This window comes from Tetrao urogallus (assembly GCF_951394365.1).
Source record: "Tetrao urogallus genome assembly, chromosome: 5".
NCBI lineage: Eukaryota > Metazoa > Chordata > Aves > Galliformes > Phasianidae > Tetrao > Tetrao urogallus.
In genome coordinates this window covers 32790171-32807127 of record NC_136818.1, presented here as the reverse complement: position 1 = coordinate 32807127, position 16957 = coordinate 32790171, and the positions used below count along the sequence as shown (strand labels likewise).

At 40.4% G+C, this 16957-nt stretch overlaps 1 protein-coding gene across 1 annotated transcript in view; it reads right to left on the bottom strand.

Annotated features, from left to right (window-relative positions):
- Positions 1–16012, bottom strand: part of RET (ret proto-oncogene) — a gene marked incomplete at both ends in the record, with an annotated part of 78136 nt that extends 62124 nt beyond the window's left edge. The window contains one exon of the mRNA XM_079535439.1: positions 15967–16012. Coding sequence (XP_079391565.1) covers positions 15967–16012 — 46 coding nt within the window. The remainder of the gene's footprint in view (positions 1–15966) is intronic.
- Between the last annotated feature and the right edge of the window lie 945 nt (positions 16013–16957).

Below are 16957 nucleotides of genomic sequence, written 5' to 3'. Positions count from 1 at the left end.
CATACTGTTTTCTGCAAGGCATTTGTTAACAGTATAGCCGTACTGTGATCATTATTTTCATATAATTATTTTGATTGTAAATCTTCTTATATCTTCAGGTATTTTTTTCTTTAACTGCATCTTTGCTAAATCTCTTTTGCATGTGGTAGCATAGGAGAAAGACCACTTTAATAAGGCAAATCATATTCTGTTTTACAATGACTGTGGAGGGATGGCGTTGAATATTTGCTTTTTTTTTTTTTTTGACAGAGCTGGTGGAGAGATTGTATAGCATGTTAAAATGCATGTGGGTATTCCAACACCCACAAGTTATCACGTTTCCCACTTTTTCACAGTAAAAAATGATGCAAAACAATGATTAACAGAGTTTTTGATACATGGATGCAGTAGTTTTCTAATAAATCAAACAGCCTGCTGAAGAAAGGTATCTTAAGTTGCATTGTTCCCAGGAAATTAAAAATGATTCATGCTACATGATACATATCAAGAGTTGTGGGTAATTATAATCATTGCCTAGCAAAAGCAATCTACTTCATAATTTTTTACGGCGTTCGTGACTGTCATGTCTAAATGCTGCCTAAGTAAATTACTTCTGTACTCAAAGATTTAAGAGTGGCTGTAAACGAAGAATCTGGACTCTGCACCTACTTTCAAACAGAGCTTCTCAGAACAGGTAGCTCTCCTCCAACGTTGTCTTTGACAACACTGTGTTTTGTTTTGTAAGGTTCTTCTTGTTTTGTGCACACGCAGGGACTCAGCCGCTCATCATATACCTTGCCCTCCAGATCACCATCTTAGTATCCCTCACTTGGATGCTCCCTGACAACCTTATATCCTTCTTATACTGATGGTGCCCAAACTCACACCCAATGCTCGAGGTGAGGCTTCTCAGTGCACAACAGAGCAGCACTGTTCCTTCCCTCGCCTCACAGCAGTGCTGGGCCTGGGGGCATTCCAGAGCACAGCCAGCTTTGGGCTGCCAAGGCATGCTACTAAATCACTTCACTTGCAGTCAGTCAGAACCCCCAAGTCCGTTTCTGCAGGGCTGTTCTCCAGTTTCTAATCCTCCAGTCTGTATAAGGGTTGCCTCATTCTAGGTGCAGAGTCTGGCACCTTTTCTTATAAAACTTCCAATGCTGATGACTGCCCAGCTCCCTGATTTGTAAAGATCTCTCTGCAAGGCCTCTCTGCCCTCCACAGAGTCAACTGCTCCTCCTAATCATCTGCAAACTCACTTAGTATGCATTTGGGTCTTCTATTCAGATTATTTTTTTTTTTAACAAGATCATTTTTTAAGAGAACCGGCCCTAAATGGAGCCTTGGGGAACCCTGCAGTGGCTGGCCACCATCCTGATGCAATCCCATTTACTGCACCTTCCCGAGCCCAACCTGTCAGCCAGCTGTTTTTTTCTGAAGCAAATAATGACAACAGCAACAATCTAGCTGTCAGGCAAAACAAGTAGCTTTTGTGCATCAGAACCAACCACGAGTGATGAACAAGGAAGTATAGATGGAACTGTCATATGAAGAGAGCTAGATGCAGCTTCTTTCTCAGTAAAATTTCCCCTCTGAAATATCTTCTATGGCTTACTAGTACGTGACATTTTCCTTTTTCTTTTGCTTCAGCTGTCTTTGAAAAGAAAATAAAACAAAAAGCAAACACAGGTGTTTACCTAAGGATCAATTCACCTGCTGCTGTGCTGCTCCACCTGTTCCAGTCACCTCGCTACCCAGCCCAGCCTCACAGCCGAGATGACTCATCTTTGCATGAGTACATTTTTCAATCATGCATTTTCAGGTGCTTGCCTGTGCAAAAGGAGAAGGAAGGATAAAAAAAACTTCCCTTAATATCACATCTCTTGCCTATTTTGCATCCCCCTTTTGCCTTCCTTGGAGCACAAAAACGCACAGTGGCTGAATCCTTCAGGATTCTGAATGCCAGGCTAATGTGCAATTCACCCCTTTGTAATGAAAGGCATCATAATTCAAGGGCATCTGCATCATCCTTGCCCAGATAACAATTTACTGAGGCAGCGAAAAGGAAAGAGCTTTCAAAGTTTGTTGCAAAATTTCAAATCTGTGTTTGAATGGAGCTGATGGATTTCCAGAAGCAGAGTGGAGTGATCTGCTTTGAATTAGCCATTATCTTTTACATCCTTCCATGTTTCCTGTCATCACAAAAGAAGATGAGTTACCCTTTAACTTACTGTAGAATAATCTCTGACTACCAGCAAAAGGGTAGTTAATGCTACTGGCAAGGATGATTTAGGGGACTATTTCAAAGCTCAGTTAACTATAAAAACAGAAGTCTAAAACAGCCTCATTCATTCTACGTATTGAGTGCGAGGAAAGCAGAGCTTAATACCACAACTGTTTGGGAGATGTGACAGCATGACAAGAAACGGTAGTTTCTTTTCTCACCACTTTCTCAAATGTATCCAGCTTTGCTGACAGAAATAGGCATTAATCAGCAGTTGCTAAAATATGATACTTACAGTATGACATCAGTGCCCAGAACTGTCCTGGACCAGATCTGGCCAGCCTAAATGTACAAAGAGGAAATCCTTACCTTACAGATTAATCAGACTAATCCTTACTTTACAGATTTCTAATCTAAACAAACCAAGTAACCTGACAGCTGCAGGCAGACAGACCAGACAAACCTTTAGTATTCTGAAGAGTGCTTGATTCTAAATTTGAGCATCATCTTAAACCTATTTAAACCTGCTTTGACTTTTTTCTTCCTGAATGGTTTGTTATTCATATACACTTAATAGTCCAACAATCTATAGTATGTAAAACTGGTCAGCCAAAATTTTATTACAGAATCTCATCACCTACAACAGAGGATCCCAGCATTTTGTATGACTACACCTCCCATAATTCTCACCGTTTCTTTCAGAACAACATGCATGTTTATCATTCATATTTAATTGCAAACACCACTGAAATAGTTTTTTAAAATGACTTCAAGGAGTTTTGCTGTGCTTGACAGATCATCTGCTATGTGAAGAACATGTATCAAGAGCGAGTGACCAAAACATAACACATTTTCCCTGGACATTCAGCTGTCAGGGGCACAACACAGAAACACCAATATCAAGAGAAAGAACCACTCCACAGGCAGTAAAACCAAATAGAACTTAAACATATTTGGTTGTGTAGTTGACAACAAGTTGACCCTTAATTTTAGAATTTGAAAATGCAAAGTACTTGAAACGTATCTGATTCTCCTGTAGAATCTTCAAAATAATAGGCATGCTAATTCAGTGAGGGAGAATCTTGAAAACATTCCATAAGGTGAATTTCTAGTAGACTCACCTCAGGCTGAAAACTTCCATTTCATATACTATCATATAACACCTTGTTATTAAATAAGCAACAAAATACATTTGGAATAAAGAGTCATTACAAAATTTCTGCATCTTACTCCACTATTTGGATTGCTGGTGATAATTTGTCTAGGGCTTGAAGAACCTTTTAAATATTTGCCTAAGTCTGGTAGCAATTGTGATGGCCATCACTGTCCATTTTTTTGCCATAGAAACAAAATGGATGAATTCTTTACCAAAGAAGCTCCACTGAAATAATCAGCAATGAGAAAGTTAACAAGGTCCTAACTAAAACAAAATTCTCATTGAGATAAATAGGAAAATCCACACTTTCACAGCTTTTATTCAGAAGTATTTCGCAAACTCTTGACGTCACCAAATTCAGTTTTGATTTACTGATGTCAGAAAAGTTACTGTAACAGAAGAAGTGATTTTAGTCTCAGTGTACACTATTCTCCAGAAGTAAACACCACGTCTTGAAAACAAAAACAAATCTTTATTATCGATAGTAGCAATTTCACTCTTGTCTCAAGTATTTTAACATTTGCAGGCCAGCTGATGTCTAGAGAAGTCTGTCTTTGTTAACTGATGCTAGAAAAGACTATGACCTCATTAAATCCACTGGTGAACTACTGTATGAAAATTTTGCCCATTCAGCTTTTTACAGTACTTTGTGCATTGGCAGTTTCCTCATTTCACTTCAACAGAAATCTGTTTCCCCAGTTAAGTAGATCTAATATCAACAACAGAAAAGTAGCAAACATTTTAACATTAACTTTGTTGGAATTTCCTTAGATGCAAAACTTCTATGCAGAAACGTAGTTGTAAAACCTGAAATAATTCTACTTTTTTTTTTTTAGTAGTTTTTTCAATTTATTCTGCCACTGATAACTTTTTTTCCCTTCTAAATCATCACTGCATTTTTCCTGGACATTGGTAAATCTAATCCCTAGATGTTGGTAAATCTAAACTACATATAAACTTCTGACAAACAATAGTTACAGGAACAAAAAACTTCAGAGTTGTTAGTGGCTTAGACTATCTGTTCAATGATAAATGGATGTATCTGTATCCATTACCTACCGATAGCTAGGGAAAATCATAATTAAAGTTGCCAAAGGGATATGTCTGTCCTGAGAAGGAAAAGACAAGCTGTTCTGTGACTTCCAGTCAATCCTGTGATAATAATGCTCCTTCCTATCTTCTGAGTTACTGAAAAAGAGTTAAAGCTAAAGGCTTTCATTCTATTGCAAGAGGTGCTCACAAAGCATTTAAAAGCTGGATGTGAGGGGAAAAAAAATGAAAGAACAAAAACTCCAACCAACATCTTTCCCAGACAAAAATCACACATCTCAAAGTCCAAGATGCTGTGTCTTTTTATCAGAATGTTTAGAAGGATAATCACATTGTCCAGTGCGATTTCACTTTCAATAGCAGTTCCACACATTTGTGGGATTCTGTCCAAATGCAAGAAAAGTTGACAAGCTAAATTTTCTGCTTTAAATGAAGACAAACTAGGATTGAATTCAGTCCTTGGAAAGGACGAATAATAGACTATTTCTTCTTCATAGTGACTTCCTGCCTCTATCTTGTGTTCAGAATAGGATACAACATAATGTTTTGCCGTGCTGGCACAGAGAGGGTAAATGAAAATCTCCTCAGAATGGGATTATAGGATTATAGGATTGTACCATTTTTCCCCATGGTTTTATTATGTTAAACACCGTATCAGTGCCTTCCACAAGACCAGCACTGCCAACCAACAGCAGCTAAGTAGCTCACGCCCCAAACTCCATTTTAAATTACACACATTTAAACAACTTAATTTGAGAATTCTGTGGAATTGCAATGACTGTACTGCTACAGTGAAAGATACTAACCATGAAACTTAACCAACAGCAAAAGAAATACAGTGTGCAGTTATTCAAAGATTAAAATCTGGCGAGGATTTTACCTGTACTGATAAAAAGGAAAATTGCAGAAGAATTCTCAGAAGTCAAAGACAAATAAACAGTCCCAGAAATTGCAAATTAGGAATTAGGAAGGAAAGTACTGGTGGTAGAGTTAAAATCTAAGCACTGATTTTCAATAGTTGTGCAATCCTTACATTCTCATTTACTCAAAAAAACTGCTTACCAAACCATAAATTCCTGTTTAACTAGTAAGAAAACAGATCCTCAAATCCCATGCCTATTGCAACAGGTTTTACCCTTGCAAAGCATTTCTCTTGCAGAAGAAAAAAGCACTGTCTCTGTTTTTCTGGGTGACAAGGTTAGACCATGTGTATGCAGAATTTTTTCAAGACCCTAACTGGAAATGCTCAGTGCCAGTGTGCAATCCTCCACTGGCTGTCCAGGACTGGAGAATGCTGAATGTGGTGTTATAATCTGATTTTTAAAAAGACAAAGACCACTACATATCAATTATATCCCCAGGGATATTCTTGAAGATCCTGGAAACCAGAAACTCTAGAAGTTCAGCTCAACATCAAAGTCATCTAGCTCCTGTCTATTCAGCTGTTGGTGATTAACAATATTAAATATTTTGATACTGACTCTCCAGTTGCACCATAAACAGACTCAAGTTATCACAATCTCTTAAAGAGTCCTGATTGATCAAACAACAGGCATTAACTAACTTCATACATAAGAAGACTATAACAGTCCTATTTCTTACATCCTAAGCATAAAGCCATAACAAGTCAGAACTTTCCTCCAGAGGTCATCTAACCCACCCAAGCTAAGTCAAATATACACAACTGACCTCAATGGATTGCTGTCTCACTTGTTCTTAAGATGCTCCCAGTGACAGAGATTAGACAGTGAACGCAGCCTTTGGGAATAAATATTGCCAGTCATTTCTATCTTTTAGCAAAATTCTTATTTCCTGAATTTCTTGTTTTCTTTTAGTTTTTGTTTTACTTATTTTTTTGCATTCAAAGCAGCATAAAAGCCACAATGTTGCCAACATTCAAAACTGGATACTGCCAGTTATCACCAGGTAATTATGTCACTGTTCTAGATGGGATTTTAGTGCAACCTACCTATGGTAATTCTTCCATTGCCATTAACATCACCAAGGATTAGTAGGGGAAGAAAAAAAATACATCTCATTGCAATTTTTAGCAATGGAACATGTTATAATATAAGGAAAAGTCCCTGTTACCAGTCTCTTCAGTATGTTGATGAATGTGATTACTATATTCAGGCTACCCCGAGTCTGGAATTACCAATATAAATACTTACATACATTTCATTATTGTCTCTTACAAGCTGCATAATGGACAAATACATTATTAAAAGCTAAGGTACAGACTTGTATAGCTTATAATCTGCTTTCTAACTGTCAGGTAGTTTGAATATCTATGTCACGATACAAAGATACCCTGTGCAAATGGAATGGATGGAATTTTTCAGTAGAGTGAAACAAAATTCCCACCTAGCTGCATGATCCAAGCAGTCAAGATTTAACAAATTTGGTGAAAAACTGTCAAAATTCCTATCAAAATGGAGCCCATGGCAGTGGGGCAGGGAAGGGGCTCTAAAAAAACAACAACAATAACAGGCCGGAGCAAATTCTTCAATACTAGAAGAAGAAGAAAAGATGTCTAAGTTTTGTTGTTGTTTTATGAGTTTTTACCAGTGGTCTACTGCATCCCCTTAAGATCATCCTACTTGTTGAAGTGGCAGAAACCAAGCTTTAAATGATTATTTTTTTTTTAAAGGTGATTTCTTCAGTACAAAAGAATCTGGAAAACGTAATAGTATAAACACTTCTACTATCCAAAAAAGTCCTGAGCAAAGCAATTTAGGACAATTCCTCTGCTGTTCACTAAGGCAAAAGTTTAGCAAAGCAATAAAACTGTTTATATTGCTTTCTCATTCAGAGTGTGTCAGCATTGCTAAATTGAAACGTGCTATAAAACTTATATTAGAGCTGTATTGTTCCCCCTCATCACTTTAAAAATCTATGTTTAAAGCCAAAATTCAAACACTCATAATGCTTTTTTTTCTTAATTGGGATGAATCATTGTACAGAAATCATCGCCCTCAGTCCTTTATATTTCAACATCCACAGACTCAACTGGAGAAAGCCTTTACCCTGAATTGCTCAAAAGCAGCAAAAGAAATCTCAACCTCTATTTGTTTTTGTATTTCTTTCCAAAGACAGTGCGTCCAAACTAGCAGGATTCTTTGTATGCTATGCAATAAAGGAAGTTAGAGAGGTTACATTTAATTATACTATATTACTAATACAGGAATAAAACCTCTGTTTTGGATCATGAAAGTTGTCAATCGAGGCACACACTGAGAGAAGGTAAAAAAGAAAAGTTTGGCACCTAAACACACTGCTACGTTTTTAACGTTCATATCTGAGCAATTCAGTTCAGAGCATACAAACTCATTCTAAAATGCTTTGCTCATCTAGGGAAAGCCTAAGCACACGCCTAAGTACCTTGCTAAAACTGGTCCTAACACCTCAGAGATGAGAGAAGGCTAAGTTAAAGGGCTTTACAAAACAACATCCCTAATAGCACAAGGTACCAAAGAAGCACTTTGTGGCTTTCATTAGTAATGAGCATCGAATGTTTCCTCCAAAGTCCTGTAAGATCTTCCCAGATAGTACAGTTCAATTTCACATGACAGAATCAAAACAGGCAGTGTCCTTTACACAAATCTGTGCATGCTCCCCTAACTCCCTATTTGTTTGTTGTTGTTTTGTTGTTCTCTGAACAAGAACAACAAATACTTTGCCAAGTAAAATCAATCACAAGTTAAACCCTTTCCTGATGGAAGTTTTTGTATGTCCGCCTTCCCCCGTTCCTGGTATTTAGATTTCACGAACATCCTTCATTTAGATTTCACGAGCATCCTTCTGTCTTACATCCTTGCAGACCACAAAGCAATGGCAATGTAATTTAGAAATTACAGCATCTGTTTTTATTCTTTGTAAAAGAAAGCTTGATAACAGTGCCAGAACATATACACGTTTCAAGCCTTCTCCTGCTTTCAGACGGTTGTCATGTATTAATCATTCTATACTGGGTATTCCCATTCAAACATACATCATTCATTTCACACAAATTCATCTATTTAAAGCTAAGCATGAATGTTATAGGCTGAATTTCTATGAGTCTACATTTTCTTCATGTTTCATTTTATCTGTATTAACCTGAATGTTCCTCCACCCACTTCTGTGCCAAGCAGCAGGAACAGGTAAGCAGCATCTTCCTCCCAAACGCACAGCAACGGTACAGAAAACAGCTGAGCTACTTTCAACCTCAGAGATGATTTTTGAAGAAAACAACAATCAAGGATAGAGATGATAATGTACAGAATCAAGTCCTTTCTCACTCACACTTTGTAAACCACCCATACTGTTAGAATCATGGAATGGCCTGGGTTGAAAAGGACCCCAATGATCATTTAGTTTCAACCCCCCTGCTACATGCAGGGTCTCCAATTAGTAGACCCAATCACTCTTACATCTTCATTTCTCTTTGCACAGAAATACTTCTCAGTTCTCACTTTTAGATAATAGCGTATGGAAGATCACCTCACAACAGCAACAAAGTTTTTAAAAAATACCAAAACCAATCAGTATAGAGGTGTTTGTTTTTTTTTTTTAAGGGAGTCAGAGAAGTGCTCTACAACATTCTTGTCAGCCACCTTTTCATATAGGGGTGGCACCTGCATACTCTTCAGAAAAACAAAGAAAATTTTTTGTGTCTCTAAGAAACTGAAATGTAAGTCACATATCCAAAACAGCTTTAGGATAGCACTGACAGGACTAATGGATGCCTGCTCTTGTTTAGTGGGAAAAGTAGTCTTCACGGGGCTCCAGAGCTATTTGTAATTCTGGACTGCTATATGAGTTCTGCCATTTTGCACGTAAAGAGAACAGATAATCAAATTGCCTTTAGAAGAAAACTTAGTGTCTCTGAATTAGGAGAAAAACTAGGCTTAATCCTATTATCTAAGAGCGAAATTTGTCTCACTAAGAAGAAAGTCATAATGGACACTAAAAAAACACCCATTACAGCAACACAAGCAACTCTGCTATGTCAGTTAAATATAATGTTTAATTAGTTTTCTAAATGCATATACTGAAAACCCATTAGACAACCATAAGGAGTAATATATCCATTTTCTTTTTACAATCACCTGATTTAGTCAGCCAGATTCCTAAAGCATTTCAGTCATACTACCGTTTTGGCACTGTTATCCCAGTAAAGCTTTTAATTCCCCTTTTTGATTGCGATCGCTACCATTTTCCCTTACGCTTTGAAGCACCGATGATCATTTTCAGTTCAGCTGATTAACATCTTTTTGGCTAAAATGTAGTCTGATAATTGCTTATTCCAGAAATCTGACAATATCCATCTATTTTTTTGAAGTATTCTGTAAGAATCAGTTCTTAGCCCTCCATATGTGGGGGAAAAGGCAAAACATCTGAAGCAGATGGCTGTAGATATCTTTAAATGGTGCTTTTGCAACATCTGAGCTCAAAAAGAAGCAACGTCCCTCTGGCTATTCACACCTCAGATCACTTACTATTTTACCTTCTATTAACTGAAGTTTCCTACAGCTACTCCAGTACTGTTCTTCCCTACTGTATGTGCCATCACTCAAGTTTTCTTTCAAGTATTCCAGTGTATTTCCTCCACTTTGTGCCAGCCCGATTACGTCATGAGGTTACGTTACACATGCTCGACTGTACATACAATGTGCAGAAAAGGTTCTTATTGATGGTAGCTTTCTGTAAACGAGAAAACTAAGAGAGTGAGACAGAGAACAAATCTGTATTACAGCTGTTAACTGAACTTGAGCTCTGATCTAAGCAAGCTAAAATGCAAACCTCAAATTTATCCTACTCCTATGCTCATTGCTTTATTTATCCTCGCATTGCTTCAGTTGTTTACTTTCCAAAATATAATAGAGAGTTTTAAATAACAAAGTTCATCTGGAGAATAAACAAGTCTAAAGCCTTTTTGAATGTTGTGGTGAATTGAAATGCTCTCCTGCCAAAACAAAGCATGAAGCAGGAACTAAGAGCAGCTGTTGACTGCACTGTGGACATACTAATGCTGAAGCAACCTGCTCTCAACACACACCTGTGTTCGCTTCAGGGAATCACTATCTAGGTTAGTTTTGCAGCATTACAAATACAAGCGTACGGACCCAATAAGCAGCGTTGGGCAGTTTATTGCATTTCAAAAATGTGAGACAATTCCAGTCAATCATCAGTTGGTAACAACACTCATTTCTGCCAGAAGACTTAAGGGTGCCAATGCACAAACAGAGCAGACCTGCTTTTCTCAGCGGACAAACTCCAAGCCTTCACACAGAAGAGCTCACACTGGAAAACACCGAGCTCTCATGAAATGGATTTTTCCCAAACCACGGCATATTGCTCTTTGCCAGTTCACATGGCGAAGGAGACAGCAGCCCAGGAGGAGTGGGAACTATGAATTCCTTAGAATTGATTTATTTCATCTGTCATTATACACTCTTTAAATATGCTTTGTGCATCAAACTGTAAAGTTGACGGGTGAGGTACAGGGCAGAGAGCTACTAACCATTTGGTTTCCCCAAAATAAGTTACTTCCATTCAAGTATTGAAAGCACCAGAATTTGTGCTCCCCTTCAAACTAGCCAAAGCAGCAGTGCCAGGAATGCAAGTACAACAACAAATAAATAAATCCTCTCCCTCCTGCCAGGGCCCAAAGCAGGGAAGGGAGGAGGAAACAGAGAGTGAACAAAATACATGTTTTCTCACCAGACCAGTCTGCTGTTTCAGAAAAAGAAGAAAAAAAAAAAATTAGCAGACTGTAATACAACACAGATGGAAAGCAGAATGTTGGCATACTACTGAATGTACATCTAGTATTCAGGTGCTGAAGCAGCACTGCCATACAAGCTGACTGCTTATGGTAATACTACAAGAAATCTTCTCTGTTAATCAAAGCTTAATGAACATGGGTTTTAGCATTACAATTCTAGCCTGCTATAATCTTCATATCAATTTCCTTTATGCTGTCTTTATGTTAGTAACAAAACCCACAAATGAAGCAAAAGACCAAGATTGAAACAGAATGACTGGCAGAACTGATCAAGCTGATGTTGAATGCTGTCCTACAACACATAGTGAGAAGAAAGGCAAAGGCAGGTGCTTGAGGGAAGGAGGCACAGCAAAAATAGCAATGGGAGGTAGGGAAATAAATGCATCACAAAGTCCTATTGTCATGATTTTAACACACATTCCCGACAACAAACAACCAACCCAGAATATTACTATTTCTCTTCTCACTGATGACAGGTGATAGGATGAGGGGAAACGGCCTCAAATAGCCAGGGGAGGTTTAGGTTGGAACACTTCTTTACAGAAAGGGCTGTTAAGCACTGGAATAGGCTCCCCACGGAGGTGGTTGAGTCACCATCCCTGGATGTGTTTAAAAACTGTTTGGATGTGGTGCTCAGGGACGTCATTTAGCAGTATGGGTAAATGTTAAGGTAGTATAGTTGGTTGTGGTTGGACTTGATGATCTTGAAGGTCTTCTTGAACCTGAGTGATTCAATTCTACAATTTATGAAATGGAAAAAGCAGCAGGTAATGGACTTCAGTGAGAACAGGAAGATAAAGGACCTGGGCATAGCAATACATTGAGTGGAGAGATTCAGCCTAGAGGCAGCCCAGGTTTGCCAGAGCGCTGGGACGAAGCAGCCATCAGCTCCATGCAAGCAAAGCAGCAGTGTCACTGCTGTATGGGCACCTGTGGCCCATGAGGGGAAGCACTGGCACCAGCAGCCCACTCTTACCTGTATGCCTGTGCAAGGGCTAAATCTGAGGACAGACGAAAATAATAAGGCAGGAAAGAAGCACTGTCCTCTCAGCGTTGTTCAAAGAGAATAGCGAGGGTTGACATTTCCTTCTAACTCCTATGCCCTCTCCAAACAAAATAATTAAGATCTAACAAAATTCCTCTTGCTTTTCTCATCAGATACAAGCACAGAATCATAGAATTGCTCAGAATAGACCTTAAAGATCATCAAGTCCAACTGCAACCTAACCACACTTCCCTAACTCTAACAACCCTCCAAACTGACTCCTTTCCATATTTCCCTACGGACAGGAATATAATCTAAAGAAAACATAATTAATATCACATATCATCCAACTAGAACACAGTCAAAATAACAACCATGCAAACAAATGTACGTCTGTCTTTAGCCTGGTCCTCAATTCAGTGGCCTGTGCTCCACTACATGGTCTGATTAGCACTGCTTTGGTCTGAGGAGAGGTGCAGAACTGTTCACAATGGTGTTTTTTTCCTAGGGAAAGCATCCTTTTTCTATCATGAAATACAAATATTACACAAAATATCTAGAGTTGGGAGAGAAGAATGTCAATATTTGCACAGTTGGTTTCTAAAGCCTGTCCTTGATCTGAACACATAAGTTGAGCCAGGACTTGTAGTAAATCGTAACCAGTCAAAATAAAACATTAACAGTAACCCTAGCAGCATGGAGCTGCACTGTAAGAGCTGATTCCACACTGTGCTTAAATGAATACCAGAACAAATACATTCATCAGTAGTTCCATACCACAGTCAATAAAACTTTTCAATACCCTGTATTCAAGAGCACTATTGTTCAAGTAGCATCTCTGTTATTTCCACTTAGAAATATGTTTCTGCTTCAAACTAAAAAAAACACGCATAGCGTAATGCTTACAAACCCTATTTACTGAAAACAGTGCACCTCCCAGAAAATATTTCCTTTAATAACAAAAATTACTTTCCAGATGAGACAATTCTATGTCTTTCCCACAGGCCACTTCTGAAAAATCCATTTGGTTACTCTGTAATGCAAATCTGCATTTCTTTTAATTGATAACGCTGAAACAACAGTAGTCTTAACAAGAGAAGAGACATTATTTTATTTCCCCTATTTCTTGGCTGCCTCACTTTATTATCAGTGCCTGCAGGAGACTCCCACATGGCTTCTGGTGCAGAAGCAGCAAGGCTGCATCCTTTCTGCCTCGAAACAAATGGTCCTGTGCACTTTTTGGTCTGCCAAAGAACCAGATCCCAACCATTCAACCAACAGCATGTTAACCAGATTGACTAATCCAGCTCACCGGTTAAAATACAGTCTTGTCCACACTTGAGAAATCTTTGTGCCATCTATGAGCATAAGTCTTAAGGACCACTGCAGTTAAAGGTTTTCCAAAATGCGACAGGTTAGATAAACCAAAGATGTACCAAGGGAGGCTGAGTGCAAGAGCATCACCATATATTGAGTGGGAATCCTCACGTATGTGTCCAACCCACTACTTTTATGGTTTTATTGCCCTCTTTCTTGTTTTTAACGTGTGAATAAAACATATTAAAAAATAAAAGCTTTGCTACTTACACAAATTAACTACATCACATATTTCATATGCAGCCCCAAACAACTCACAGAATCACACAATGGCCAGGGTTGTAAGGGACCTCAAGGATCATCAATCTCCAAACCCCCGCCACAGGCAGGGCCACCAACCTCCACAGCTCAGGCAAGCCAGACAGTTGGACACCCATGCACGTATGATGAGGTCTAATACAGTTGAGAGACTTCTTCACAATGTCTAGAGAGAGTATGACATCTACAGGTATCAGTGCAGACTCTCTGGATTTCCCTAGGACGGAGTCCGCTGAAGTTTCACTGATGCATTCCTCGTCCCACTGGCATCACACACAATCTTTGTTTCTAAAATGGCACTCTTTTTTTCTTCTTGCTCATTTTGCTAATATTCCCAAGACATAGCAACTCACCTTACTCACCCAGCTATGGACTGTTTATTCCATAAATCAGAATAAATATCATTCATCTCAACTTAAAACAGTCGTTCACCAGCAACAGACACCCAGACAGTAACGCTAGACTCCTTGAACTAACTATGAATGCCATTATGCTGAATCGTGATCCTAAACACACGTAACTTTTTTTTTTTCCTGTGTTTTTGGTAAAAATTAAGGAGAATCAGGTATGAAACTCTACCAGTCAAAGCTGAGAGAGTAAACAAGTATTTGTGATTGTGCAAGCACAAGCAAATGGTATTTCAAGAAAATCAACTTGGCAGTCTATCCAACTCAAATTAACTCCTCTAATACTCCTCCAAGGTATGGACAAATCCAAGAGTTAACAATTTATGGTTATATTTAACAACAACAGGTTTCTGGCTGAACCAATATCCATCTGCTTAGTTCTGACACTGAAGGAACAGATTAGTTATCTGTTCTCTGGTACAGAGAAGACAAATAGACAGCTCCCCTCCCCATCCATAGTTTACTACGTGTAACATCAAACAGCAATCTAATTAAAGGGACACATTGAAGAAATAAAGGAAAAGAGAAAGACGACAAGAGAAAGCAACTCAGAAGGGAGGTCTAAGCATCTGTTAGGTTCAGTACATACAGTGTTACGGGGCACCACATTAGGAACAGGAAATAAATTCATCTGTCCAGCTTACAGTGAAATCACTAGAAATCTTTTCCAAGCAAACACATGTGTGCTATACTGATTAAAGAAACCAAACCCCTCAGACTGAAGATCTGAGGTAAACTAGATTTCTCTTAATTCTGCCACAAACATTAAAGAAAATGGATTTGCCATAAATATAAAAGTAAAGCAGTATGATAGATGATCCAATAGCAATCCAAGTCTGGCTGATTCTTCCTGACAGTGAAATGACTGGGAACACAATCCACTCTATTTACTTATTTATTTTTAATGAGTATTTAGACATCGCATTTTCTACCTATTTTATTTGCAGGCAGCCCAGGTTTGAATCCCAGTGAATATTTACAAAGATCAGAAGACCACAAGAATAATGGAATAATGAGGAATAAGACTAAGGGCAACCTGAACTATTTTATCACAGTGGAGGAAAAAAAAAAAGATAACAAATAGAGGCACTGCAATCAATCTTTGACTCACATAAAGCAGTTTAAGCTGCTGTGAACTACTATAATTAATTAGAAATAACAAGAAGGTGCACATCATTATACATTTCAGAAAATCCCAAGTACAAAAATCTCATTGCACCTGACTGCTGGTCTCATTCACACTTTCCCTTTTCAGAAGCACATTTGCGGTGTGCAGGGCTGCACTGCATTCTCTGTAGCAAACAACTTGGATTTACGTATGTAAACATCAGAAACGCATCGGCAAACATCACCATATGGAGGAAACAGAGATATAATGCATTTTCTGTTTGCTTTAGAAAGTTCACATCTGTGGGTAGCATCATCTAAGTTACAAGCCAATAACTTTCCATGTTCTGGTCATTCTCGCTTATCAATCCAAACCCAATTTGACGGTGCATAAAGCTCTGGGAGAAGGGCAACAGAGAAGGAATCACCTCTGAAAAACTTACACAGGAACATACTTGAATATTCTTCCCTTTCACATCATAAATTTAAAGAACAAGGAAACTCACATCTGTTCTAACTTAGAGATCGGTCTTAAAAAGCAAAGAAAAAGCGGTAGGTTTATTCCCATCTCATTTAGATTCGGGGAAAGGTTTCCGGAGCCGGCCCGAACAGCCGGTGGCACCGCTCCCGAAGGCGGGCATCCCGCCCGGTACTCACCGCCGCACAGCAGCAGGAGGCCGGCCGCCCCCCGCACCGAGCGCATCTTCCTGGGCCACCGGCGCTCCGGGCAGCAGCGTGCTCTCAAGCGGGCCGGCCCATACCCGAGGCGGGACGAGCCGAGCCGGGATGCGGACCGGGATGCCGCGAGCCGGCTCCTTCCCTCGCTCCTCCCGGACCCGACCCCGGAGACAGGAGGAAGCTCCCCGTCCCCTCAGCGGCGCGCCGGGGCTCTGCAAGGAGAAGCCAAAGTGAGAAGCGAAGCCGCGCCGCGCCGCGCCGCACCACGCCCGCCGCCGAGCCCCCCGCGCTGCCCGGCCCGGCACCGCCCGGCCCCCGGCCCCTCCTCCGCTCCCGCGAGGCTGCCGGGCCGCCCCCGCCCCGCCCCGCCCGAGGAGCCCCCGCGGAGGGGACCCCGCCCCGAGCATCCCCGCGGGCGGCGGCGAGGTGCGGGGCGGGACGGGGCCGACGCGACGGAGAGCCGGACCGCTTTCCCCGGCCGCCCCCCGGAGGCGGCTGCGAAGGAAGAAGACCCGCAAGCCGCGCAAACACACCAGGTGCGAGACAAAGCGGGGACAGGCGCTGCGGCACCAGGATGGATACGAGTGGCCGCCTTCTCTCCCCCCCCCCTCCCTCCAAACACATTAAACGCCTTGAATAATTAATCCTTGGGAGAGGAGGCAATTTTTGCTTGCTGTTAGGAGGATGCTGAGCGAGATGAGCTCCACCTGGCAGGCAACCAAAGTAACCCGGAATGCAAGCATCCCGCTTAGCGGACAAACGCCGCTTTTTAAACCGCAAGCGGGAAGAAAAAAAAAAACACACATATATATCAAAGCAAGGCAAACAAAACCACCGTTCAACAACAGGTCGGCTTGCTGAGAAACGCGGCCGGAAAGCCGCTGCTCGCCAACGGCGGGCGGAGCGCTCGGTGCGCCGCGCCTGGACGCCGCACAGCCCCGGGACGGGCGCACACGGGTCCTGCCTGCCC